General features: G+C 38.4%; 1 protein-coding gene across 2 annotated transcripts; it reads left to right on the forward strand.

Annotated features, from left to right (window-relative positions):
* Nucleotides 1-1,405: 1,405 nt before the first annotated feature.
* On the forward strand, nucleotides 1,406-25,951 carry LOC147428698 (uncharacterized). 2 transcript variants are annotated; one of them, XM_086496949.1, is made up of 6 exons: nucleotides 1,406-2,180; nucleotides 23,448-23,953; nucleotides 24,275-24,335; nucleotides 24,426-24,633; nucleotides 24,797-24,926; nucleotides 25,014-25,951. In XM_086496949.1, exons 1-6 carry the CDS (start codon nucleotides 2,005-2,007, stop codon nucleotides 25,028-25,030), a joined length of 1,098 nt encoding a protein of 365 aa, XP_086353075.1. In that variant the 5' UTR covers nucleotides 1,406-2,004; the 3' UTR covers nucleotides 25,031-25,951. The 2 variants fall into 2 exon arrangements, with proteins under 2 accessions (XP_086353075.1, XP_086353076.1); XM_086496950.1 differs by having other exon boundaries at nucleotides 1,406-2,165.
* Nucleotides 25,952-26,576: the final 625 nt, after the last annotated feature.

Below are 26,576 nucleotides of genomic sequence, written 5' to 3' on the forward strand. Positions count from 1 at the left end.
AACATCACTAAGAGGATTCCACCAACTCCACACGGATTGCCATCCCAATGCAAGGGTAGCCTGAAGATGAAAAAACCAATAGATACAATAGATATTGGCAGTACCAAACATCATACCAAGAGAAGAGTGAAATTTGTAGCAGGGCAGAGTCCATAGCCTCCATTACCTGGCAATAGTAATCCAAAGAAGAGAAAGCACCAAAACAAAAAAAAACACATGAATCACTGTACCATAGAACCACTAAGCATGGTCATGATGGACGTGCACGGAGCTACCATGCAGTCAAAGACTGCCACCCTTTAGCAACATGCCATAGCAGAGCCGATGCCGACCACAATGCTTACCACATCCAACCAAGATATCAGACCCCTAAAGGTGGGACAAGCACCATACACCTCGCCAGGGACTTCCATGAAAGAAACCAACCCTGCCACTATTAGCAGATCGAGAGTGTGGATCCGGTCGATCTCTCACCCCCAAGATGGCCGCCTTCCAGAGGCCCCCCATCTACCTTCTTCAGCAAGAAATATCTGAACCCGTCTTGCCACAACATCAACTTTGAGCCTCACCGGTCCCTAGCCTCGTAGGTTGCAGGTCATGGATGCTTCTTGCTCTAGTGAACCCTAGAAGAACTTAAATTCATGTTGAGCTAAAAGTTTTGTTGGGCAATTGTCACAAGAAACAAATCTCAAGCTATAGCTCAAGCCATCAAGAACCATATAGAGCCTACAAGGTTGGAGCTCTTGTTCGATACTTGAGGAACCACCTAGAGCTTGGAAGGCTTGAGCTCTAGTTTGAGCCTCACCTAGAGCCAGCAACTACACAAGTATTCACATTGTTCATGAGTTATTTCCATCAAAGTTAACAAAGACATTACAAACCTCATCAAACTTAGCCCAAGTTTAGATGAGACGGTGGAGGATCTTATAGATCCATGTTGGCACAGGCCCACATATTTTGACCCACCAAGAGCTAGGCGACACCTCTCCCCTCGGTAAAGATGCATTATCGGGCTCTTTGCAACTTGAATTGTGAACACCGTAGTTGAACACGGATGACAAGATTGTGAGGGAAAGCCTCAATCACTTTTGTGATTCCAATTGGTTTCTAAGATTAATGTTTGCTAACGCATCTTGTGAACATAGAGCATGGTGGGAGGTTACATGAGGGCAAGCTTCCACCGAGAGCGTTTGAACATGCACTTAACGTCAACATCATTTTTAAAATTCAAAACTTCCACCGAGAGCGTTTGAGCATGCCCTTAATGTCAACGTCAATTTTAAAATTCTAAACCAACGTCCGTCAAATTTGTAATCGCTGTCAACAAATGACAAAACGATGTTAATTTTGAAATTCAAAATTGACGGTGACAAACGACTGAGAAGACGGTGAAAGCCCAGCAACATTCTGTGGGTTTACGCGCCTTTAGCTCAAGGCATGGTCTCTTGCACCTCACATGCTGTCTGATGAGCACGTAGTTTCTTGCCAAACGTCGCCTCTTCCATGAGCTGTGGTGGCATAAATGAAATCATGAATCATAGCAAGAACCGAAGGTCACCTTGCCTCAATCATGAGCTACAGTAGGAACCGGAGGTTTCCTTGCCTCTATCTTGCTTCTTCTGCCATGAACGCCACCTGTCATGAATGCAGAACTTGGGATGTTGTTGATGCTGTAGCATTCTAGTTGTTTGTGAGTCTTGCACAAATATCTGCAGCTAGCTGATTTCTCACCAAGGAATGATGTGGATGGCATGGTAGCTCACGTGGGAGGACCCAATCAGTTGCGCTCTCCCACCCTGTAGGAAGCTTGAAATCATGTGGATGTGCCTCGACCTGCCACGAAGGATTAGATCCTGCAAGATCAAGACGATCAGAAGGCGAGAATGAAGCTTTCCATCTCAGAGGCTCCTGTTGCCGTTGTGATAGCATCTTTTTCTCCCTCCATCGCTTCTTGGACCAGCACGCCTGCATGCCCCTCCAACTTCAAGGCTCGAGAGGCCCTGGATGGTGCTACCCTCGCCAAGGCCAACCCCGTGGTCCGTGCACCCAATATCTGAAGGTTTGAATAAACAATCCTCACACTGCTCGAAAGGCCCATGGATCATGCTGCTACCCATAAACACCTCCCTTGCAACTGTCATCCAAAATCGCCATGTCCTACAAAGGTATATCCTACAAAGGTATTTGCACTTGGCACTCTCTTTACTCAAGATGCCGCACTCTATTTTGTTGCTCTTTTGTTACACTTGCTCAAAGAGCTTAGCAAAGCTTAGCCAAGAAAAAAGCTAGTCTAGGTCCTAGTCATATATTATGGTTAGCTAAAGATGCAGGAAAGCATGATGTGACCAAGAACTAGGCTGTTGCTAAATTTTACATAAACGTCTTGTTGCAAGATTCCTCATAACACTTCAAGATCTCTCTCTCTCTCTCTCTCTCTCTCTCTCTCTCTCTCTATATATATATATATATATATATATATATATATATAGAGATAGATATATATATATATATATAGATAGATATATATATATATATATATATATATATATATATATATATATATATATATATATATATATATATATATATAGACATGTGTCTCAAGATTATGAGATGCTTGAAACCTTATAAGTTACAATCTTTGCTCCTAGAGTCTCTAGCTTATGAGGCTTGAACTTAAGTTCGATCCTAATGACCTGGAAACTCAAATTTCAAGCCTCGTGTGAGCTAGACATTGTAGTAATATTCTTTGTTGCTAAAAAGTATTTGTAAACGTCTATAGCTCATGAGGCTTGAGCTTAAGATTGAGATCGTGAAAAACTCACAATCTTAAAGCCTCATAACTGAAAATCTATTTTTTGAACATCTAGCTCATGAGGCTCGAACTTAGGTTCGAGCCTCTATGACCTAGCGACTCAATTTTCAAGCCTTATGAGCTAGAGATCACTGCAAGCTTTAAAGGATGGTTGTTGGAAAACTCACAAGCTTAAATCCTCATAATTGACAATCTCACATCTACCTCATGAGGCTCGAACTTAAGTTCAAGCCTCTATGACCTAGAGACTCAATTTTCAAGCCTTATGAAGTGTTGGAGATCACTACAAGTTTTAGATAAAAACTGCTGAAAAATGCACAAGCCTCATAAGTGACAATCTCTTCTTTGAATATCTAACTCATGAGGCTCAAAATTAGATTTGAGCCTCTATGACCTAGAGACTCAATTTTTAAACCTTATGAGCTACATATCATTATATGTTTTAGATGTTTTCTCACTCCAAGTTGCAAATAATCTCCCCGCGTTCAATTTTTTAGAGTTTCTTTTGTGCCCATTGAAAAAAAAGAGCAATCATGGTTGTCCTGACTCATCAATGAGAAAAACAATTACTCTTGAGTTAGAAAAAAACGCCTCTTTCACACGTAGAAATATTTCTTAATCAGAAAAAGGGTATTTCACACCTAGAAACATTTTTCATAGAAAATTGAGTCTCTAGGCATGAGTCTTTTCAGCTAGAAATCATTTCCAAAATTCTCTAGCTAATGAGTCTCGAACCTAAGTTACAGCCTCTATGAATTAGAAACTCAAATTTTTAGCTTTATGAGCTAGAGTCCAGTACAAGTTTTAGACGAAGATTGTTGAAAAACTCACAAGCTTAAAACCTCAAAAGTGAAAATGTCACATCTAGCTCATTGGGTTGGAACGTAAGTTCAAGCCTGTATGACCTAGAGACTTAATTTTAAAGCCTCATATGTGAAATTCTCTTCTTTGAGTATCTAGCTTATGCAGCTCAAACTAAAGTTCGAGCCTCTATGACCTAGAGACTCAATCTTCAAGCCTTATGAGCTAGAGATCACTATAAGTTTTAGAGCAAGATTGTTGAAAAACTCACATGCTTAAAGCGTTATAATTGTGACAATCTCACATCTGACAGCTCATGAGCCTTGAACTTAAGTTCGAGCCTCTATGATCTAAAGACTGATTTCAAGCAATATGACTTGGAGATCATTACAGGTTTTAAACAAAGACTGTTGAAAAACTCAAAATCTTAAAGCCTCATAAGTGACAATCTCTTCTTTGAACATCTAGCTCATGAGGCTCGAACTTAAGTTCGAGCCTCTATGACTTAGAGACACCATTTTCAACCCTTATGAGCTAGAGATCACTATAAGTTTAAGTTGTTTTCTCACTCCAAAGTGGAAACAGTCTCCACGCATTCAATTTTTTAGAGTTTATTTTGTTCCCATTGAAAAAAAAATTAGTAGTCATGGTTTTTCTGACTGCTCAGTGAGAAAAAAGTTTAAACTTGAGTGAGAAAAAATGCCTCTTTCACACATAGAAAATTTTTTCAATGTGAAAAATGGCCTCTCACACCTAAAAACATTTTCATAGAAAATTTTATTTTTAAATCATGAGGATTCTTTCGAGCTAGAAATCATTTGCAAAATTCTCTATTTAATGAGGCTCAATCTTAAGCTTGACAGCCTCTTGAAACAATAAATCTTGGAAAACTCTTAATCTTGAAGTCTCATAAGAGATAATCTCTACTCCTAGAATCTTTGGCATATATAGCTTGAACTTAAGTTTGAGCCTCTTGACCTAGAGACTTGATTTTCAAGACTCATGAGCCATAGATTCTAGGAGGATCCTTTTTATCTGGAAACCATTTGTAAAATTATTTACCTCATTAGGCTTGAGCGTAAGCTTGAGATCCTCTTGCGACAAAGACTTTTGAAATACTCATAAGGTTGAAGCCTCCCAAGCTACATTCTCTACTCCTAGAGTCTTTGACTGATGAGTCTCAAGACTCATCAGCTTGAAGTATCATACGCTAGATATCTCAAGCTCATAAGCTTGAAGCCTCATATGATAGAAGTCTTTAGATTATAAGCTAAAATTTGTGCTCTCAAAGTCTTTAGCTCATGATTCGCTACTTAAACTCGAGCCTCATGACTTGGAGAATCAATTTTCATGTCTCATGATCTAGAGATCATACCAAGATTCTTTCTAGCTAGAAACCGCTTGCAAAAGTCTCTAGCTCATGAGGCTTGAGCTTGATCTTAAGAGCCTCTTGAGACAAAGACTCTTGAAAAGCTCTCATGCTTGAAGTCTCACTCAAGTCTCATAAGCTACAATATCTACTCCTATAGTCTCTAGCTCATGATGGTCAAACTTAATCTTGAGACTCATAAGCTAGAACATCAAAAGTTTGAAGTGTCATAAGCAAGAAGTCTCTAGCTCATGTACTTGAAGCCACATAAGTTACAATCTCTTCTCCTAGAATCTCTAGCTCATGAGGCTCGAACCTCGTGACCTACAGACTCACTTTCCAAGCCTCATCGATAGCTAGAAATTCTTAGAGGACTCTTTCTATCTGAAAAGTCTCAAATTTGTGACCCTCTTGAGACAAAGGCTCTTGAAAAGTCTTTCTAGTTGATCATTCAGTCTCTATCTTTTAGACTGAAACTTAAGTTTGAGCCCCATGACCTAGATTCTCATTTTTCAAGCCTCATGAACATTGCATTAGAACTCTTTCCAACTAGAAACCATCTACAAGAGTCTCTGTCTCAGAATGCTTGAATTGAGTCTTTACCTCATGGGCACAAGATTATGTTTGAGTTTATCTAAAGATTGAGTTTTTAAGCATCATGACCGTTCTAATAGGACTCTTCCAAGTTAGAATCCATCCACAAGAATCCTCTCTCATGAGGTCTAGATTTAAGGCTAAAGACCCTTGTAAAAAGTTTTCTATTTGATCATCTTCTCGAGTCTCTAGGTGGTGACGCTTGAACTTAATTTGAGCCTCATGACCTAGAGACTCAATTTTAAATCCTAATGATCACTTTTGTAGGACTCTTTCTAGCTATGAACCAAGGGCAAAAGTGTCAATCATACTAAAATCAAGAGCCTCATGATCTAGAGAGTTTTGAAACGAAAACGTTCAATTCAAAATCCATCTTCAAAAGTCTCTAGCTCACAAGGCTCTTAAGCTTGTCACCTAGAGACTCAATTATTAACCCTCATGACCACTCTCGTGGGACTCTTTAGAGCCAAAACCTATCTACAAGAGTGTCTATCACACTAAGTGTGAGAGCCTCATGAGCTAAAGACTCTTACAAAACTCTTTCCAATTGAAAGTAATTTTTTGAAGTCTCTAGCAATATGAGGCTCATGTGAGCCTCATGAGCTAGAGACTAAATATTCAAGTCTCATAAGCACTCTAGTAGGACTCTTTCTAGCTAGAAACCATATGAAAAAGTAATTATCTACTTTTCTATGGATCAAACTTTAGTTCAAGACTCATGAGCTAGAGACTCTTGCAAAACTCTTTCTAGTTGAAATCTCATTAGGAGAGACTCATGAGCTAGAGACTCATGAAGGTTGATCAACAAGAAAGAGTTTTGCACATGTCTCTAGTCCCCAAAATCTATAGTGAGCCTCACGAGGTATAAATTCTTGCATATATTGAAAGAGAACATAGTAAAGCCAACTGTAAGAGCTTATTTGTTGCTTATCCTTCAACAAGTATATATTCTTATCATGAGAAGGATATGCCCATATCTAAAAATTTGCAGCTTCTATTATCTTAAAACAAAGCTATATTAGTTTGGAAGAATGAGAAAAGAGAATATTTGGAATTTTCAGTTTAATAATAGGATGATAATAAGTCCAATTTGTATTTTATTTATAAGCTATAGTTTAAATAGAGAGAAGAAATTTAATGATTGTACTTGGTACAATTTTATGAAAAAGACTTGATAATTGCATCAGTATAGCATTCCAACATTATGGCCCATATTTAAATGAATTCAATGAGTTTTTGGCCATGTGATGTTCGGAATTCTCTTAACAACTAATCATATCTTATAGATAGATGCTAATTTTGTGAAAATAAACTACATGAATAGAAAACAAGATAGGTTCATTGCTAATTTTGTAAGCACATGCAACTACATTCAAGAGCCACATCATCAAGACCATAGGATACATTAAGTAGCTTCATTTCTAGCTTTAGACAGTTTCTCTTTGCAGCTTTTAGATTAAAGCAAGCCTTGACAATCTTAATTTTACAAAGCTGTCAAGAAAAAGACATACAATTTTTTGCCCAAAATTAAAATCTTTTAGGGAGAAGTTACATATCTTTTGAAGATTTCAGCAGATGGAATGCCTAGGATGGGGGCAAATCTTGGCCATTGGTAAATAAAAGATCTCAGAATGACAAGATTATGGACCTTGTTTATCAAGGATGAGGGGGTGGGTTGGTAGGGGTGGTTGCCCTGATAGCCGATGTAAGTATGGTCCCTGGATGATCTCACGGCTTAACAAGAGCATGACAAGACCTTGTAATTTTTTGGGCTGTTCAATATAATTTACTCACAATTGTGAGTTTTGCTATTAAAAAAAAAAAAAGATTTCAGCTTTTAGCTAAGAAACCCAAGTATCTCAATGATATGTTTGAGCCTCACCCACATAATATAGTGGAGGCTCAATGATAGGATGTAGTAGTAAAGGTATTGTGGTTGAAGAGAAAGCTCACAAGGTACAAAGTAGAAAAGTTAGATATCAACATTAAAGAGCTTTTAAAGAAATTAATAGAGCTTTAAATATGGTGTTTAGAATCACCACATATACTAAAATTTTGAAAAAAGAATAGAATTTGTAAAGATTAAAAACTCATCAAGATACATGAACGTTATCTTTTTCTATCTGTGTTGAGGCTCAAAAATCTACTTCTACGTACTTCAAACTTAGTATTCTTGCTTCATATCAATATATGGGCCAACAAGTATGATGAAGTTAAGCAATGATTTCCATGGGTGGACAAGTGTAATATACGATGCTCTCTCTTTTTGAAGGGACTTAATTTTTTCATCCTCTTATTTTTGGGTCTTTTCCCATAGCTTTAGACTACTTTTTAGATAGTTTGGTTTGAGGAGAGATGTTTGACTGGCACTAAACACACTTAGACAAAGAAATTTTGGAATCAATATACATAAAGCATGCTAAAATGAATTTTTTCTCAAGGAATTCAAGGCCACACTGAAGTACAAAAGCTATTATTTATAATTGAAATACAAGGAGGCCAAACAAATTAGAATGAATTATGACTAAGGATCTTAACTAGAGGAGTACCGAAGTGTGGGTGGGGGTGTTGTATAGGTGTCATTGTATTCATAATTTCTCTACTTGGATAGAAAAACACAAATCTCTTTTCATTTAAATTGGTCAATTAATGGTTAAATTTGATGCTACTAAGTCATGAAACTTTTATATTTTTTAGTTACTATTCAAGTGATCAATACAAACAAACAATGGCCACCTTATGAAATTAGATCCTATTATACATATTACCCTCTTTTAAAATCTAGTATGATTGTGCTTATCATCAAGAGACAATTCTAGCATATGTACTAATCTTAAACCTATCAAAGATAAACAAATGGTATCACGTGCATGAAAATGTCTCATGAAAATATCCTTCATAATGTGTTATTTGGTGTAAAAGTCAAGCATGCTTACACACTTCATAAGAGAGAATCCCTACCTTTTCTATTAAAGAGATGTCCTCCACAATTTAGCTGGGCATGAGAAATAGTGGTTTATTTTGGATTTGGGATCCATATCTCTCTTGCCTTTGATTCTTCTCGATAGTGATTCTTTTTGTTAAAAAAATCATTGTTTAAGATATTCAATGTAATCAAAGGGTACCAGACCCATGAAAATACACTCATGGAAGTAGCCTACATGTACACATTATTCAATTGGAATACAAAGCATGCTCGTTCTCTCCGTAAGAGATATTTCCTATCTTTGTGAGTAAAGGGATGTCCTCTACCCTCACATAATGTAGAATGTGCACGGGCATACTTGATTTCTCAAAAAATATGTAATCAATTATGGGAAGAGCTAAAAACAATTGTGAGGAAGACAATAATTTCACTTTTTGAGGGAAAAAATAGTTACATAGATATTTGGATGGATATATGCAAATGCAAGTGAGGGGAACAATACTTTTACTTTCTCAAGGGAACAATAGTTACATGGCTATTTGGATGGATATATGCAGATATAAGCGAGGACATACTTGCAATACTCTAGTAAATGAATCCATTGCAATAAAGAAATAGAGTATGTACAAGAGGAAACACAATGTTTAAGGATACATATGTCTAGGGTTAGCCCCTTGATATGGGTGCCAAGCTCACATTTATCTCTTGTTGTAAATATGAATTGCCTAAATGAATAAGAGTACTTGTTAATATCTTTTTTTTCTTCATTTGTGATCTTAATGTTTTTGAACATCATCCTCATTTGAGATCCCATCAATATGGAAGTTTCTTCAGTGAAGGCTTGTGAGTAAGTCTATTTTTTTTGCCTATTTGTTTTCCTAGTGTTTCTTAACACTATAATCCTTGATGATGCTTTCGACTCTAGTGGCCCTTTTTTTTTAAATGTCTTGAATTTTTTGGAATTATATTTTTTTAATTAGCACAATATATGATGGAAGTATTGCTAATAAAGTGGTAAATCTTCCATATAAACAATGTTAAACCATGCTTCTAGAATTGGCATAGTATATACGCAAACACAACAATATGGCTTTGTGTTGAGGCTATGTCGATGTGTTAAGGTTAAGTTTATGATCTAAGGCTCTAGTCACTAATAATGACTTGCATGCATAAGGTAAGTGTGTTTCAAGCTTATGCCCTATCTTCAACTCAGTGTCCTAAGTAGAATTAACAAGTAAAGATTGAATATAAATTTGAGCCTCCCATCCATGTGACATTGTCTTATTTCTATATGGCACCAATCAAAAATTGCGTATGCATCTAGAAATATGTATGAGACTCATGCTCATTTGCTAGTTCATGAGAGGCATACTAAGTAGCACCACCAACAAAGTGAGGAAAAAACTTGAATCTGAGACACATACATGTGCTAATGCCTCATCATGTCTCTTTTTCAAATGGCACTAATCAAAACTAGCATGTGTGCCTTGAACTAAGTTTGGTCCTCATACCCACTTGCTAGTTTAGTTAAGGACTGTGAGGCAGTTAGGCTAAACCCTCACCTCAATATCCTTCATAACAACAACAAGTAAAACCTTAACTTATGTTTGAGTTGCACATCCATGTGCTAGTGCCTTGAGCTAAGTTTGAGTGTGTTCACATGCTACTTTAAGTGTGGTATGTGAGGCTCAAAGTTAACTTCAATCCCTCTTCTTGATATCCCACACAACAACAAAAGTGAGATGAAAACGTCACTTTGAGCCCCCTATTCATGTGCTAGTGCCTCATTTCTATATTGCACCCAAAGGGTCTCCACAAACAATCACGAGGTTAAACTTAAGCAAACTATTGTAAATTTAAATCTCATTTAAAAAATTGGGACTTGAATAATTCCCAAAATTCCTAAATATGTCTTCAAGAGCATATTAGGGAGCAAGGACTGATTTGTGGCTATACCTCACCATACTTGTACCCGCTTGGTAGACTGGCTTGAGGTGGGACCTCTTGTCCTTGGTGTTTAGAGGTTAAAATTCAAATCCCTAGATGCCAAGTACCATTAGTTATTGATGTGGCATAAGTTGCCACATAACAAGGTGGTTCCAAATGTATTATATGTGGCAGATATGTATGTACTCTATGTTGTTTTCTATAAAAAATGTTTTTATGTACGCAAAAATACGTACTCTTGTTAAAAAACCTCAATTTATTGAACTTTCTAGGACATTTCCAATGAAAAATAAGACTGCATGCATTAGCTTTTAGAGACATTTAAAGACATGTTTTACAAGACATCCACAAATTGTCATACTATGTAACTATTGCAAGAGATTTTGGATGACATTGAACAATTGAACATTGAACGGGCATATCAAAGTTCGAATGAAGTATGAAATAACACACCAATACTAAAAACATCAAAGTACCATAGGTTATCAATAGCCTACATGCTACAACAAAAGGCTCATCATAGAGCGTACGAATTTCATGAAACCATCCTACTCAAAAAATGTATTTTAACTCATCCAATTCACGAAATCACTAAATGGCCTTATCTCCCCTCCCCCCCTTTTTTTTTGACTTGTATGCATCCGTAAAGTACGATCGTCCAATATAGATCGGATCTATATGTACGTATGGAAACAACCTTGCTACATAGGCAACTAATGAGTGGAGCCGTTATAATAGTGATGTTGCATTATGTTGAGTGTCGCACATGCGCGTGTATTGTAATTGTATTTCAAGGAGTCAGTCACCCCATAGGTCCCTGTATTTAGTGGACACTAGAGTGCCCCGTGTATAGTTTGAGTGGGTAGTAGTGATTGCTAGCATTTTGAGTTGCAACCCCTCTCTTTCTCTAGGTTTTTCTCGTTGCGCTCTTTCTCTTGGGATAGTTCCCAATGATGCTAAAATCTTCTTCTTCTATAACTCCCCATTCTTACTTGGTGGCTGCCTTTAGCCAACAAAAGTGAGGGTGAATTTTCCTACGAAGGTGGGGGAGCAGACAAACAAGGCGTGGGTGTTAGATTTTTGGCATCTCAAGAGAACTGCCCAATGTGATCCCATTATTTATTTTGACTTTTAGGTATTTATTTGACTTAATTGTCAAAGTTTGGGTATGCCAATTTACTGAGGTGGCTATATAAGCAACCATTAGCCCTCATTCTATTGTATCAATCCATTGCCAAGGCTGGTTAGTTCTTTCTCTCTCTCCTCTCTCTCTCTCTCTCTCTCCCTCTTATTGCTCTACGCTTTCACATTGTCAACTTTTAACATGGTACAAAACGCGAAGCTCCTTGATGTTGGGAGACCACGGTGAAGAGGAAACGAAGAAGAAGAACCTTGTCGGCAGCGTTTTAAAACGCTATCAGAGGCAACATCTCCGAAGCTTGTTAAGGCGACATCATCTGTGGTTGCAGTGTTCTAAAATGCTAAAGCCAGAGGAGGCGGTAGCAATCTTGTCGTGGGCGTTTTGAAATGCCGGCAAGGCCAGTAGCCGAGGGTTCTACAACGTTCTGAGATGCACCCCGTTAGCCTTCTTCGTCCAACGGCAGCGTTCTAGAATGCTTCAAAACTTGCTGAGGACTGTGGTTTGAAACGCCATTCAACAAGTGATGTTGTAGCCTTGATTTTGGGAGTTTTGAGATACTAGCCAGGGAGAGCCACTGAAAATTGCGTTTGACAAAAGTGTTTTGCAAAGATTTTTTAACAGCCATGGTCTAAGGCCTCTTTGGAGAGCCCTTCAAGATGTTATGCCGTGCGTTTGGATATGGTTGGCGATAGCATTGAATGGGCGAAGGAGTGGCCTCTTGCAACTATGACAGCTAAGACAGACCACGACCAACACGGCTATAGATAGAGGAAAAGCCAACACCCACTTAGCAGCCTATGCACACCCAAAGTTCTCAAGGAAACCGTCAATTTATTTGGCTTGAGATTGTGAATCCAAAAGTAAATATACGAGTTCACTAGAGGACAAAGGCAAAGGCAAACTTGCCAAGGACGGCAGTACCAGTACTCAGTTAGCTGCCTCGATACCCACGAGGTCTGACAGTAGTTGTTATAAATGTGACACGATGCTTTGTTTGGCTTGAGAGTTTGAAGCCAAAGAAAAAACCAGGAACTCACTCACAAAGAGGCAAAGGAAAAGGCAAATTGGACAGAGATAATGATTATAAAGATTTGACAAAGGAGATCGGCATGGCACACGTGGTGGCGACCACATTGGCCACGATATTAGATTTCTAGTCAAAGGGCAATTACCGCCACTAGCTTCAACCATAGAGAGGCTTGTGAGTGGCAGAGAGGGTCAAGAAGGTCTCCATATAATCAATTTGGACCCTTGTGTTGGAGTTCAAGTTATCAGTGTTTGAAGACGTGGGTCCAAGTTCAAGGCACGTGCATTTGGTAGGGAACCAATCAGATGTATCTGAAACACTATGGATTAGTGCACCAATCCATTGTTGTTGATTGTATTATGGACAAGATGTGTTTGAAAGTTCATTATCTAAGAGTATTTGGACGTGATGTGTTCACATTTCACGAATGGGGGTTCTTGGACATAGTGTGGTCTACATTTAAAATTTTCTAAAAAGGCAACCTATGCTCAAGATGGCATTCTTCTAAGCTACAAAGTTGAGGGTAGAAAATCCTAGGTGTATCCAATATTCTGCAGCTACTAGGTGTCCATGGTAACTTCTTCATCGACTTGGTCTCACTATTTATGTCAACTATGAGTTGCAAAGAGGATGTTAGAGTTTTGGCATCTCAAGTGAACTGCCCAATGTGATCCCATTATTTTTTTTGGCTTTTAGGTATTTATTTTACTTATTTGTCAAAGTTTAGGTAGGGCAATTTACTGAGGTGTCTATATAAGCAAACCTCATCTCCCATTGTGTTGTATCAACTCATTGCCAAGGTTGGTTGGTTCAGTAGTCTCTCTCTCTCTCTCTCTCTCTCTCTCTCTCTCTCTCTCTCTCTCTCTCTCTCTCTCTCTCTCTCTCTCTCTCTCTCTCTCTCTCTCTCTCTCTCTCTCTCTCTCTCGTATTCTCCCCATTGCTCTCCGCTTCCACATTGTCAACTTTTACAATGGAATGGGTGAATTGATGTAAGTTTAGTGCAAGGAGCCCCCGAGTTTGCAAATTGATAACCTATGCATGTATAGGAGAGAGCTTTTACATTTTTTATAGTTTTTAATCCTTTTGAGAATGTGGCTCCATTCTCATTGGGTGGACATGATGGCATTAATGGTTTTTAAAAATCATAGGGTCAATTTTTAGGCTCACCATCCATGTCAGTAAAAAATATAGCGAGATCAGCACACTTCTCCATCTTTTTAGTAACAATTTGGTATACATTTGGACCCTTAGGATCAGCCACAGGATTTTCTATTTGATGTGGATGATTGTGCATGTAGGATTGCCTGTAGGCACCTAGGCTAAGCGTGTTGGTCATGATTCGATTTGCTAGGGATGAACTTTGCAATTTGAGTCCTTGAGGCACTATTTTTGGGTTTGTTTGTATGCTCAACCAATGTGAAGAGTAGTTTGTTGTTTGTTGACCAAAGTTGGCATCCACAATGGGTTTGTTATGTAGGGGACATTTGCATGGATTTTGCAATTTTTGGGGTCATGCACTGTTTAGCTTTGTTTTGGGCTTTTGGGGCCAAGGCCAAGGTGCCATTAGAACAAAATTTCTACTCAGATTGTGCTACTTTGATTGTGATTAAAGCAATGAAAAATGGTTCATAGAAAATGTAAAAGGAGGGCACCATGGGCCAACTGAAAAGTACAAATTGGAAAAAAAATTTAGAACTTAAAAAGACTTGGAGAGAGAGAGAGAGAGAGAGAGAGAGAGAGAGAGAGAGAGAGAGAGAGAGGCAAAGATCCACTCCCAGAGTGTAAAACCTTGACACCCCTTTTAATATTTCTTTACATTGCTTCAACAAAGTACAAAATTTGGGACTCCTTTGCTTCTCTACAAACTTGAATGTTAGAAGGAGTCCCCTCTTTACATATTTAAAGGCCTTGACCTCTAAAAGCAACTGCTATGAAAAAATTATTGCCCCAAAGCAAAGGAAACAAAATTATGGTGCCCAAATCAGCCAGCACAATTTACAAGATTTCGTACCACCTGCCACGTCACCTGTCATCCGCATTTTTAGCGTTTTTCGTACAGAATACCACGTCAACAAATATTATGTAAGTTGGTGTCATAAAATCTAATATCTAACCAAACCAAATTATTTTATCATATTAAACTGATCATTTAATGTGGGAGAATAAACGAGAACAAGAGTTAGGATATAGACATGTGCTTATAGATCTATCTCAACACGGGGCCAATGGTAAACGGGTCCAAATGAGAGATACATTGTCTATCAAGAGCAATGCTAACCAATGGAGTATAAAGACCTTAGGGTTAGCTTCATTGAAGACCTCAATAGTTAGTGTTAAAAGTCCTTTGACCTTAGGTAAGCTAGGGTTGTGCGTGAGGTGGGAACCTGGCCCAAGCTTGCGGTGCTTGTCATGCCTGATGACTGAGATGCTTCAGGTGCTTGATGATTGAGATGCTTGTGGTGCTTGATGACTGAGATGATTGACATGCTTGAGGTGCTTGGCATGCTTGAGATGCTAGGGCTGTACTTGAGGTGGGAACCCAGCCCAAGCTTGAGGGGCTTAAGGACCAAGCTTGTGGTGAGAACTAGGCCGAAGGTGAGGGGCTTGAGGTGGCACAAAAGTCAAATAAAATCCCTACAAGTAGGGGGCAAGCCATGCAAGAAGGGGGGGTGGTTGTTTGAACACTCTCTCTCCCTAAGGGCACCCCTTGCCCAAGAGGCAAGTAGGACACATGTCAAACCCCTAGCTAGGTTACACTCATGGCGTGCCTAAAGCCTATTGATTGGCCACCCAAGGGGTCCAATGATAATTTAGTGGATTATAGTAATTTATTTAGCATTTATCAAGTGCTCTCTCTCAAAAGGGAAAAGGGGGGCACTTGTCCCAAGGCTACCCTTGTTACTTGGTATGACTCTTGCTTGTGATTGGCTAGTCCTGGAGGGGTCCAATGAGCTTCAAGCATGAGCTACAAGGGGGGGTCGACCAAAGAAAGTAGGGGGCGTGCTTGAGAGGTATACTCTCCCCCACACACTCATTGTGTGAAGTGCAAAGTGCAAGAGCTCCCTCTCCTTCTGTAAGCAAGTAGAGACGTTGAGAGCCTACACCAACACTCTTGGCTATGGAATGAAAATCCAACCAAGAGCCATGCTTCAATGCTTAAGCTTGCCATCTTCTCCATCTTCATTACTATGCTATTATGTATGCTAGCAAGAGGAGTGATGATAAGTGAGGAACTAGTTCTTTCTCCTATGAAATGTTTCTTCTTCCTCTTCCCTACCCTCATTCCCTACTAGCTCTCTCCACCTTTGAAGGTGTTTGAGATCTTGGGACTGAGGCTTTGGATAGTTAATGATTTTCACAAAGTCTATGTTATGCTCGTGATGCATGAAGCTTTCATCTTCATTGCATCACCTAGGTCACAAGGAACACAAAGATTGTATTGTAACAAGTCTCTCTTGATGGGAGAAACTATAATACAAATGCCTATTGGAGGGGGACAGACTCCACATAAATCCGGTCCTCGAATGTTGTCATGTTCTCTAAATTCTCTCTCTTGCAAAAGTATTGTTCATGCCAAGTTAACTAAATGCTATGTTTATGTTGCTACCTTCAATTATGTTCATCTGCTAATGCTCACAAAGTAATCTAACAAAAATTACTCTCTCTAATTTCCGTTACTCTCAAGTAAATAGGCCAATTCCATTACATTGGTATCAGAGCATTTGATTTTCCTTTTCTTGCTTAAGAAGAGAGGTTCTTAAGTAGCATATAAATGGTTTATTTTGTTAATTATATTAGGGTAAGTGGGAATGGGATCTATTATCGGTCTTGTTGAGTCCACTATGTGGGATATGGTACACACATCGGGAGCTTTGGACTTAATAATGGGGTCTTTTTAAACTTGCCTACAACTTTACCATTATTGAGCCATAAGAAGTCGGAAAGGAGCTAGCCCTCGGCAATTCTGCAATATTAGACCCACTCCACTACTCTATATAATTAACCACTTCAAGTCGTGGGTGTAGATACTTAAGAGCCAATTTTCAAAGTCTAAGAGGAGTGGCAACTAAGGTTTTGAATTACCAAAGCATACCCTAAGGGGGGATCCCAAAATCCGAGCCAATAAAATTGAGCAAACCATAAACCGAGCAAAACTTACAAAATTTTTTGACACAAAATTGAGCAAACCATAATCTAATCAAAACTTACAATGCTTTTTTATATCCGTGTGCAATATATTAGTTGTATATATCTTGGGATTTGTTGGTTAGAGATACTCCCTACATAGTTTCTTTACCTATAAAAATAATTATTAAATTGTTATATCACTAATTCATGCCAAAAACCATCCGTCAACATTGAAATTTATCAAAAAGGAGAGTGTGGTGCAACAAAAAAAATACCGCCGCACAAGAATATTGGGGCAAAAGTTAATACCCATAAACACATACCACCCAAAAAACTACGTCTCAAAACCATTGCAAGGTCCACAAGCCTTCAAGGCTGCATCAGCACCCGTGAACCTCCAAATGCTTGGACTAACTCCAATTTTGTTAGAGTAGCCTAATGCATGAACTCATGAGCATGAGGGTCAAGGCCAAGTACTTGCAGAAATATGAAGTAAATGTGCTTAGATGGCATATACACAAGGCGCTTGCTTTCTCGGTTTTGAAAATCCTCGCAAGTACATCTAGGAAAATCTGGCATTGTCACAGAGTATGTCACTCCCTTTGCACTTGAACCCACAGTATTAACATAGAAAACATGTATATCATTGCAAACCACAATGACCTCTCGCACCAAATCTACTACCATGGTTCTACCCACTTCAATCTTGCCATGAAACTCCTTTGTTAATCGTGATCTCCATTTCACAATCTTTCCATCTCTAAATTTGGGCAACTCTTTGTTTCAATGGAACTGTTTCATGCATTCTTGTTGTTGATGTCACACCTGCTTGCAAAACAAAACCATTGGCCTGCAATTGTGTTACCTCTTGAGGTTGCAAATTTGTGCCCTCTGCGACCACCCAAACACAGGGAGCTGGACCTGGCGGCCCTTCAACGATGCTGTGAACCAAATGAACCCTTCCACAAGGCCTCCCAGTTGTGAACCAGATGGAGGATATTTCCTGCTACCCCAAAAACAAGGAGCTGGCACCCATATGTTGATATTCATTGAACAATCATTAATGAACCGCCCACATCGATCTCCATCTTTTGACACCACACCAAAACAAGTCATATTTCTCCCAGGTTCTATTCTTCTTATTGCCCAAATAGACTTTGCTACATTTACTTCGGGATAAGGGACATCGCTTCAAGTTTTTTTTTTTTGCTGAAGCCCACCAATTGACTTGTAACATACTCTGGCCTGTGGCTATCCTCCTCCAAGACAATATTTGCATCAGCAAAAATTGGCCTCTTTTTTCTGATACTCTTTTCTTGGAGTATATTTATATTCATTTTAGGACTATTGACACCCATTTCATGCATTGAAGAGTGTGTGAGGTCAACTAGTTTCTTTCCTGCTACGGCTGAAGCAGATAAGGTTGGTTTGTGAAGCGATCTACCAAATCTTTAATGTTGGGACCAGTGGAGCTCCCAACACCTTTCAAATAGGCATTATATTTCACACTTTGAAGCACAGCTAAATCCATATCTGCACATGCCACCTCATACAAACTTATGTGATCCTTATAACCAATAGAGGCACGCATACTAGCATGTTTTGACTCAGACAAGTTTGTGTTAGGGACAAAGACACTTGCAGTATCTTGTGATACCAATCTTTCCCCCCAATGAGGCACTCGTATACCCCACCAAGCCAACCATGTCTCCAATGAAGCAATCTCTCCTTCAATGGCCATTCTTGTTTCCCAAAATATTCTAAGCTCTCTCTTAGAATGCTCAACCGCATTCTCTGTAGGTGCAGTTCTCCACTTGTGGCACAAAATCTTGTGCTCCTCTTGAAATGCGGGACGGATGCACTTGATAGTATGTCAAACCATACTTTGCTCCCAATGAAACAAACATGATCTCTCTTTGTTTGGAATAGACTTCTTTTCTCCTCCAAAAAAAATAGTACGCACAACAATCCAGTTGGCACTTGCTTCATCTGCCATAAATCCCCTGATCTTTGGCTTATCAGAACCTTGTTTCTTGACCACATTGTTCAACATCTTCCAAAGTTCAATATGAGCATATTTATTTTCCACGCTAAACTCAGCAGTTGCAATAGTGGGAAGCTCTCATACGTAACGGTCATAGACATGCGCTAACATAGTCGACCATCCTTGAACACGGTGAACATGATCAAAGTGCACCCACATTTGCTCTGAATTACCTCCAGGGTGCATCCGATTCACCAAATCAACTCCACTGCCCGGTCCCTTAATTGACATTTTAAATACATGAGGTTGTACCTTATCACCCAATTGGCCTAGAAAAAGGATCCTATGGATAAAAGGATACCTGCATTTGCTTTTCAAGTCAAGCACTACCTCAAGACCCTTTGAAGTGCAGACTCCAAGCTTCGTTCCACTTTCCTTTTATTTGATAGGGGAGTCATACTGTCAAGGAATTCAACAAATTCCCAAATCTTCAATCATAGCACTTGCAGTTGAACCTGCTCCAATAAGCTTTCCATGATAAGAAAAATGAGTAGTGGCCCACTCCAATTGTTTCGCAGTCACCAAAGGATCTCGACTTGTACGATCAAGCAACATTTCATTTATGTGACTTTCAACCATCCGACTCCTCCCTTCTGCACATGGATGATTATGCTCTCCAAGATGCAAAGCACACCTAGTACGATTATGTTTATGCAAACAATAGTAAATAATTGTAGGACATGTAGAGACACATTTGGGAATTTGTCCACAATGAGTACATACCAGTGTGCCATACTGAGAAAAGATCAGTCCTTTAGGACTAGATTTAACAATCGAACCTCGCTATTGAGACTCATTTATACATATTTGAGTGCAAATAAAATGGACAATCAATGTTGATGCAACGCAAATGCCAAGAGCATCATAAATCTGAAAACACCATTAAAACTATCACTGCTACAAGTAACATACGCTGTCCACATGTGACTATCATGTCTTTGCTCCATGCCACTCATACCTGAAGAATGACGAGCTGGCGGTAACTCAAAAGCAATATACCCATCATAATGAGCTGGGAGCTCATCAGTAGAGACCACTTTCTTCACTTGATGGAGTGCACTATATAAATTGCTTTGCAATGGCATGCACTTAATCATGTCAATCACACTCGCATTGATCTCTGAGAGAGGTACTTTCTTGTCTTTCTTGTCTTGAGAAACTTTGCCAAGCCAGCATCAATCTAATCCCCACTTCTCATATCCACCTTGTAGAACTGGTGGTGCTTATGATCAAGCATAAAAGTTTGCTCACCATTTGATGATATAGTAGTTTCTACCTTGACTTGCGTTCCAGATAATGTTAATGGATGAAGACAAAAATTAGTATCACGAAGCTCAAAATGTTCTTGCAAAGAAGCAACTGTTAAAGAATAAATTCTGGTATCAAACATAAGCACTAGCTTCTATCCACACCCTGGACCAAAAACTGTAATGCATCTTCCCATGGGTTAATAATGTGCTAAGCAGAAAGTAAGAAATATTAAAAAGCAGTGGCATGGTTCTGGGTGATACAACGGGTGTAAATAGAATAGAATGATATGCTTAAAATTGTATTCATAACCACAAGCCGACAGGAGGATTGCACGTTCGTGTTCCTAGGAACGACAATCATTACTTTATAAAATATATTATAATAAAAATAATAATTCAATATATAATATATTTACAACATGAAATATAAAGTATATATAAAATGAGCCTGCTTTTAGTTTTAAAAACACTAAAAAGTTGAACCTTCTTTGAGTTTTACGATCTTCAATCAATCGTGACAATCAAATTTCAACTACTCTCTTCAGTTTCACCAACACACTGCTTATGATGCTAACTCGCTAATGTCCATGTCAAAAATTACACCACCACGCTTTTGGCCTCAGTGTGCAAACACCCTTAAAATATTAATTTGAAAGGATGAGGCCATCTAAAGCATGAAAGGGTGAGGCTCCTTTTTTTATATTTTTTTTCTTGCACCACTCTCAGGCCCTCTCTTCTACTTCTTCTTGCACATCTCCTTGCCTGCGAATATCCTCTTTTTTGCTCTCAATTCTTGCACTTTTTACACTGGCAATCTCCTTGCTTGCGGCTACATACACATACGCTTCCTGCTTGCGCTTCCTACTTGAAATCTCCTTGCACTTCATGCATACAGTGCCATATGAGACCCTTTGCGTTAAGAGATAATCTCTACAAGCGTGCGTTAACACTAGGTTGGTAATGGGACACTTTTATGTTCTGGGACACTTTTATGTCCTGTTAAGTGACCATTTTCCTTGAATTATGTCAAGAGTTTCAAAATGGATTTTGAGGTGCTATCTGTCTATAAAGTTGTCTCATGAGCTGAAAAAAACTTGACATTTTTTTGGAATATCAATTCCATCTTTAACCTTGTCCTTGCACAACATTTCACAACCTAAACTGTGTGAAAAAACGGGTCCTGTTTTTGGCTTTTTTCAACTTTTTGCAACTATACCACTCTAGAATTCATGTTTGTGAGGTCTATAATGCTAGATAACTATCTTTCATAGTCCTCAACATGTCCTAATGCTTCTAGGGAGAAATAAATGTTAAAGTTGTAAGTTATGACCAAATTACAAAAATTGTCAAATCCTGTTTTTTAGCCAATTTTAGCTCTTCTATGATTTTTTTGGTGGCTTTCATGATATCCAAATGCAGTTTTGATTTTCTATGTCGCATATTGTAACATAAAGCTAATATTCCTTGAGTTTTGGGGTACCTAATACCCTATTTTTCATAGTAGACAACGATGGTTGATTTTTTCAATTATAGAAGAAAACGAAACATTCTAGTATATCAAGTATAGCTTTTTCAATATTGTTAGTTTCTTGTGACAACTACATGCATTTTGTAGGTAGTAACCATATCTAGTCATAAGGATCAAATTTGGCTAGATATTGAATAGTTTCTATGGGATTCTACAACTCATAATGTTGAACCCAGTTTTTTCATGTTTGCTGTATTTAGCACTTCATCTTTGTCCCCAAGATTCCCCTTGGTAAGAGACGTATTATTCTTTTGACATGCTCTGTGGCTCCTTATGAACCTAAAGGACAATAGGGAACTAAGAAAACATGCATATATTATTTGTATTGAGTGTGGCTATAGAAACTTTGATGATAGGTTTGTAGAATGGTAAAACAAAACAAAAAATAGTGAGTGAGAAGCAATCATATGTTCTGATCACCAACCCATTGAAGTTGACTAGGGAATTTATCTCAAGTCCTACAAAAATCCCTAATCTTAGTTTTATGCAACAAAACGTAAGAAATGACTGTTTTGATGAAAATGTACTAGTCCATCAACTTTGGAGGCTTGGTGTGACCAAAAGATGAGAGATTTTACAAGTTTCTTATTTTTTACATGCATATTAGGGCTTGAACTATAACCTCATGAAAGGATTTTACAAAATGAGTGGATCTACTATGGTTTTGGAGGTTTTTTTCAAAACCCTGAAAGGACACTTTTATGTCCTGTTAGGTTACCAACCTAGTGTTAATTAATCCTGCTTAAGCCACATCAATCATTAATCTCTCTTAAGCCCTCAACAATAGACCGCAAATCAAGTTTAGAGATTTGAAAGCCTCCGCCATGGGGAGAAGGGAATCTTCCTCGTCCCAAAAACCTCTTGCCAGGTACCTTTCTAAACTACATGTAGCCATCCACGTTGGCGTGGCTACATGTAGTTTTTTTTCAGTGTTAAAGTTAAAATTTTCTAAAGCTATTGGTTTTAGTTTTAATCTTTGACCTTTCTAAAGAATACAAAAACCTTACATAGAAACCTTAGAAACCTTCTGTTAGGCTTTCTGAACTACTTATAGCCATCCACGCCAGCGTGGATGCCTATAGGTAGTTTTTTCTTTCAATGTTTACGATAACGTTTCATAGCTTCATAGCTTATTTTGGAGATTTGCAGAGTTTCATAACTTCTTTAAGAACCATCTATAGCCATCCACACCGGCGTGGATGGCTAGAAGGAATTATAGGCTTGTGTAGATATTATATTATAGGTTTAGACTCTTGTAAAGGAGAAATTGTATTTGTTTCGAAGTGGAGTCAAATCTAAAAATGCAAGGGGGACCAGTGAGGAGGCTAGTTTTGTACAGACGTGTGTACGTGTATGCTACTCTATTTTATGCTTTTTTAGGAGGGTTTTATCTGTTTGCTTAAAGCTAAAAAGTGTGTGTCTTTGTACTAAGCTTGATTTAAATTTTGGCAAGCGATTCTCAGAGCTTGAGTATGGTTGAAAGTTAATAAGGGAACTATGTCCAAGCATGCAACACAACCCGAGGGCTTGTCCATGTGTGGTGGTTGTTTACATACCATATGACCATTATTTTTCTCCTGGTCCATGTATGAGAGTGGTTTCTTGATTTTGTACCCATTTCAAACCCCAATGAAGCATAAATATGCACTACGTATGATTCTTTTCCTTGTAAGATTTTGTTTGCTAATTAGATCTCTTTGAGGGTCGTACTTTTTTTTAATTTTATAATTTTATAATTGGCCAATGTGGATGCTTAAGTGGAGATCAATAAGATAAGTTTTCATTTTACAAATTGCCTCTAGACATCTGCATCGGCATGGACACCTAGAGGCGATTTTAGTGAAGTAAATAAATTGGTTTTGGTTGTGTTTTGCAAGTCCTTCAATTCATGGACGAGGTCGCAGAGGGAGACGACTTTCTACAACTCAAGCTTCTAGTATCTTAGAGAGCAGTGATCAAATAAGTGCAGTTTTTATCACAGATATGACAGAAGGTTTGGAGACACGGGAGGAGGAGATGAAAAGTCAGGACTTGAGGCTTGGCTCCATAAAAGAAGTTGATGAATATCTTGCCCCACAAGAGGCATGTTTACAAATAGTGCCTTATGTGAGAGATGAAGTAGTAGTGGATACTGAGACAGTGGATAAGCACAAGCTTTATATGCATAGAGGACAAGGTATTCTTCAATGTACTTGGATGTTTAGTTGTTTTGATTGTCCACCAATTCCTTTCTGTCGATTGATCCCCTATGCAAGGGTGAGAGGCTTAAGAGATGATGTTAGTGGATTGAAATCTGCTTTTGCAAAGGAGAGATACATGAAAGAGAAAAGAGCTTTTATTGTTTCAATTTGGAATTGCAAGAAGGAGGAATCTTATGTGACAGGTATCTCATTTCTCTGCTTTGATCTTTCCTATTGTCTGTTTCTACAGTGTTTTTTGTTGTTCCCATAAATAGTAATTGAGAATGCTTTTCTATCTATGCTTATCTATTTTGCAGAGGACCTTCTTACTTCACGGGACCCAATATGGGTTGTTATACATAAAGAGTTTGACATTGAGCTTTCTAAATGACCAAATCTTCAAGTTCTCTCTGATAAAATGTTCTATGTTTGGGAGGGTAATCATAGAACGGTCGCTTGGATGACTGCTATTAAAGAGAGATTCTCCACTGATTGAGAAAAACATTGTAATGTGTTTTGTACAGTTATTGATCCTACTCAAGTGCCAGAGATAGCTGTGCTTAGTAGCTTGCAAAGAATGAATTTGTAAGTTTCATGACTTTCTATATGTTTTATCCAGAAAATGTCTATGTTATGTTTCTGACTTTGTATGTATTGTATATGACCTTGGAATAGTATGAACACACATGCTCTTGTAGTCACCCATCTTAGGGATGAGCTTGTCAACTACTCCCACATTTGTGCAGCAGATCATGAAGCCTATGTAACGGGGCTACCAGAAAAAGATCAAAAGCTGATTGCTGTAGTCCTTAAGAAATACTCAAAGGGTGTGGAGCCTTGGTATCCACTTACTCATCGATACTTGGTAAATCTCTTATACGATGTAAGTGTCTTTGGCTTACTTTTTTGGAACGATCTCATGTCTACTTTTTGTAAAAATTATATATTTTAAATTATGTGCTGAAGGAGAAAATATCCAAGTAATTGAGCCAAAGAGTATGTGCTTGTTTTTTTGTAGATTATTTATTTTTAAGTATTTCTTGAAGGTTCAAATGTCCAAGGAATCGTGCCAAAGAATACAGCAAGCTAGGCACACAATGACAAATGAAGAACTTATAAAAGAGGAGGAGAAGATATTGAATGATTTAGCACTCAAATATGGAGAGCACATGGAAGGTGGTTGAATTATTTTTGTTTGGGTGTTTTGCACATAGTGTAATAGCTGTTCAGAATTGATTTTTATTTGTTGCTCAAAAATTGCAGCTGCTAAATACTGTTGATCCAAATCTTGGACCGGATTGGATGGTCCGAGTTCTTGCACTCAAATGGGGTCCTGATAGTTGGGCTACTCTTGAGAAATTGAACTTGATTGCTATGTATGATGCTCTTGTCTTGAGCAAACTGTTATAGGTTTGCTTGCTTGAGACAGACTAGATTACTAGAGCATCTTATGGTTTAAAGAAAGGAGATCACATGTATCGCATGTAAGTAAAGTTTCTTTTGACTTTCAAGAATCTTCGTTATAGAGTTGCTAGTTTTTTGTGATTATTTTAGTTTTTTCTCAACTTCCTTATTATATAGTTGGATTCGTAGAGAGGGCCTTATACAAAGGATTTTTTATAGGGCCACAAAGTTTGTGGAGGACTTAAGCAACATTGTTGGTGGTATTTTGTTGCCTCATGATTGCTCTCTTGCCACTTACTTTGAGGAGCTCAAGTTTGAAGCACGACCCTATCTTTATCCTTTGGAAACCTCTCTTGCAGCTAAGACAAAAGATGTTGACAAGCAAGCTATGAAAAAAGTGGACCCAGTACGCATGGCATCTCAACAGCTAGCCTATAGGTCAAGCTCATCATACTTTTATTTCAATCTGTTCATAATTACAAAGTTTGTAGTGATTTTTATTTTTTATTTTTTGTTCTAGATTTCTATTATCCTTGGTTGGAAAAGGCTTTCTTCTAGGGATTCCATTCTTGGCTAAGCAGTGGGAAAAACTAGCTACTAGGAAAGAATGCATGTACTTCCCTTCCATACATAATCTCACTACTTGGGAGATGGAGACATGTCCATGGTGGATAGACATGGCTTCTGGGCATGTATTGGCAAGAGAGAGAGAGAGAGAGAGAGAGAGAGAGAGAGAGAGAGAGAGAGAGAGAGAGAGAGAGAGAGAGAGAGAGAGAGAGAGAGAGAGAGAGAGCGAGCTTCACAATACTATGAGAGTTGGTGGCACATCCGTCGATGTGCCTCTCCGTGCTAGAGTGGATGAGGTGATATCGGGTAAATGGTTACTCAAAACAATCTCAAACATAATTTTCCGAAGAGCTTTAAACTCTCTTTTTCCTTAAATTATTTGTTTTAGATAGTGGTAATATTATGTTTTTTTGCTTTTTCTATGCTACAAAGACTTCTCACAAGGGAAAGGAGGTGATTGTTGAGACTAGGGTGGATGAAAACATGGAGCAAGAGCATGGTGAGCTTTCACTTGCAATGCAATCGTTTGTTTTGTTCATTTATTGGAGTTAAGTCACTTTGTTTAGCCTCTTGTATCGCAGTATCTCGTGGGGAGATTGTTGCAAAGAAAACCATTTCTTTTGTCTACATCGTTGATATTCCCTTGTCTTCTCTGTCCCCATTGTCTGACTCACGATGCATGGCCATTTTTGGGGACTACATAGCCATTACTACTGATTTTAAGGACGGTGTTCGACATCCGGCATGGATTCGTGTTCATGAGCACATGGGATGTGCACAATTTGATGGGACCTTGTGCGTGCGTGGTGGGAGAATAGTCGCATGGGCTGTTGATTTTATGTTTCTGGATCTTCC

The sequence above is a fragment of the Adiantum capillus-veneris genome, chromosome 23 (assembly GCF_014529385.1).
Source record: "Adiantum capillus-veneris isolate H3 chromosome 23, ASM1452938v2, whole genome shotgun sequence".
Taxonomy (NCBI): domain Eukaryota; kingdom Viridiplantae; phylum Streptophyta; class Polypodiopsida; order Polypodiales; family Pteridaceae; genus Adiantum; species Adiantum capillus-veneris.

Bases quoted from the DNA above. Each gene is read 5' to 3' on its own strand.
- LOC147428698 (XM_086496949.1), top strand. From the start codon at position 2,005: ATGGTGCTACCCTCGCCAAGGCCAACCCCGTGGTCCGTGCACCCAATA. The intron at 23,954-24,274 runs GTATCTCATTTC...TGTTTTGTACAG, and splicing joins GGAGGAATCTTATGTGACAG to TTATTGATCCTACTCAAGTG. The intron at 24,336-24,425 runs GTAAGTTTCATG...ACCTTGGAATAG, and splicing joins AGCTTGCAAAGAATGAATTT to TATGAACACACATGCTCTTG.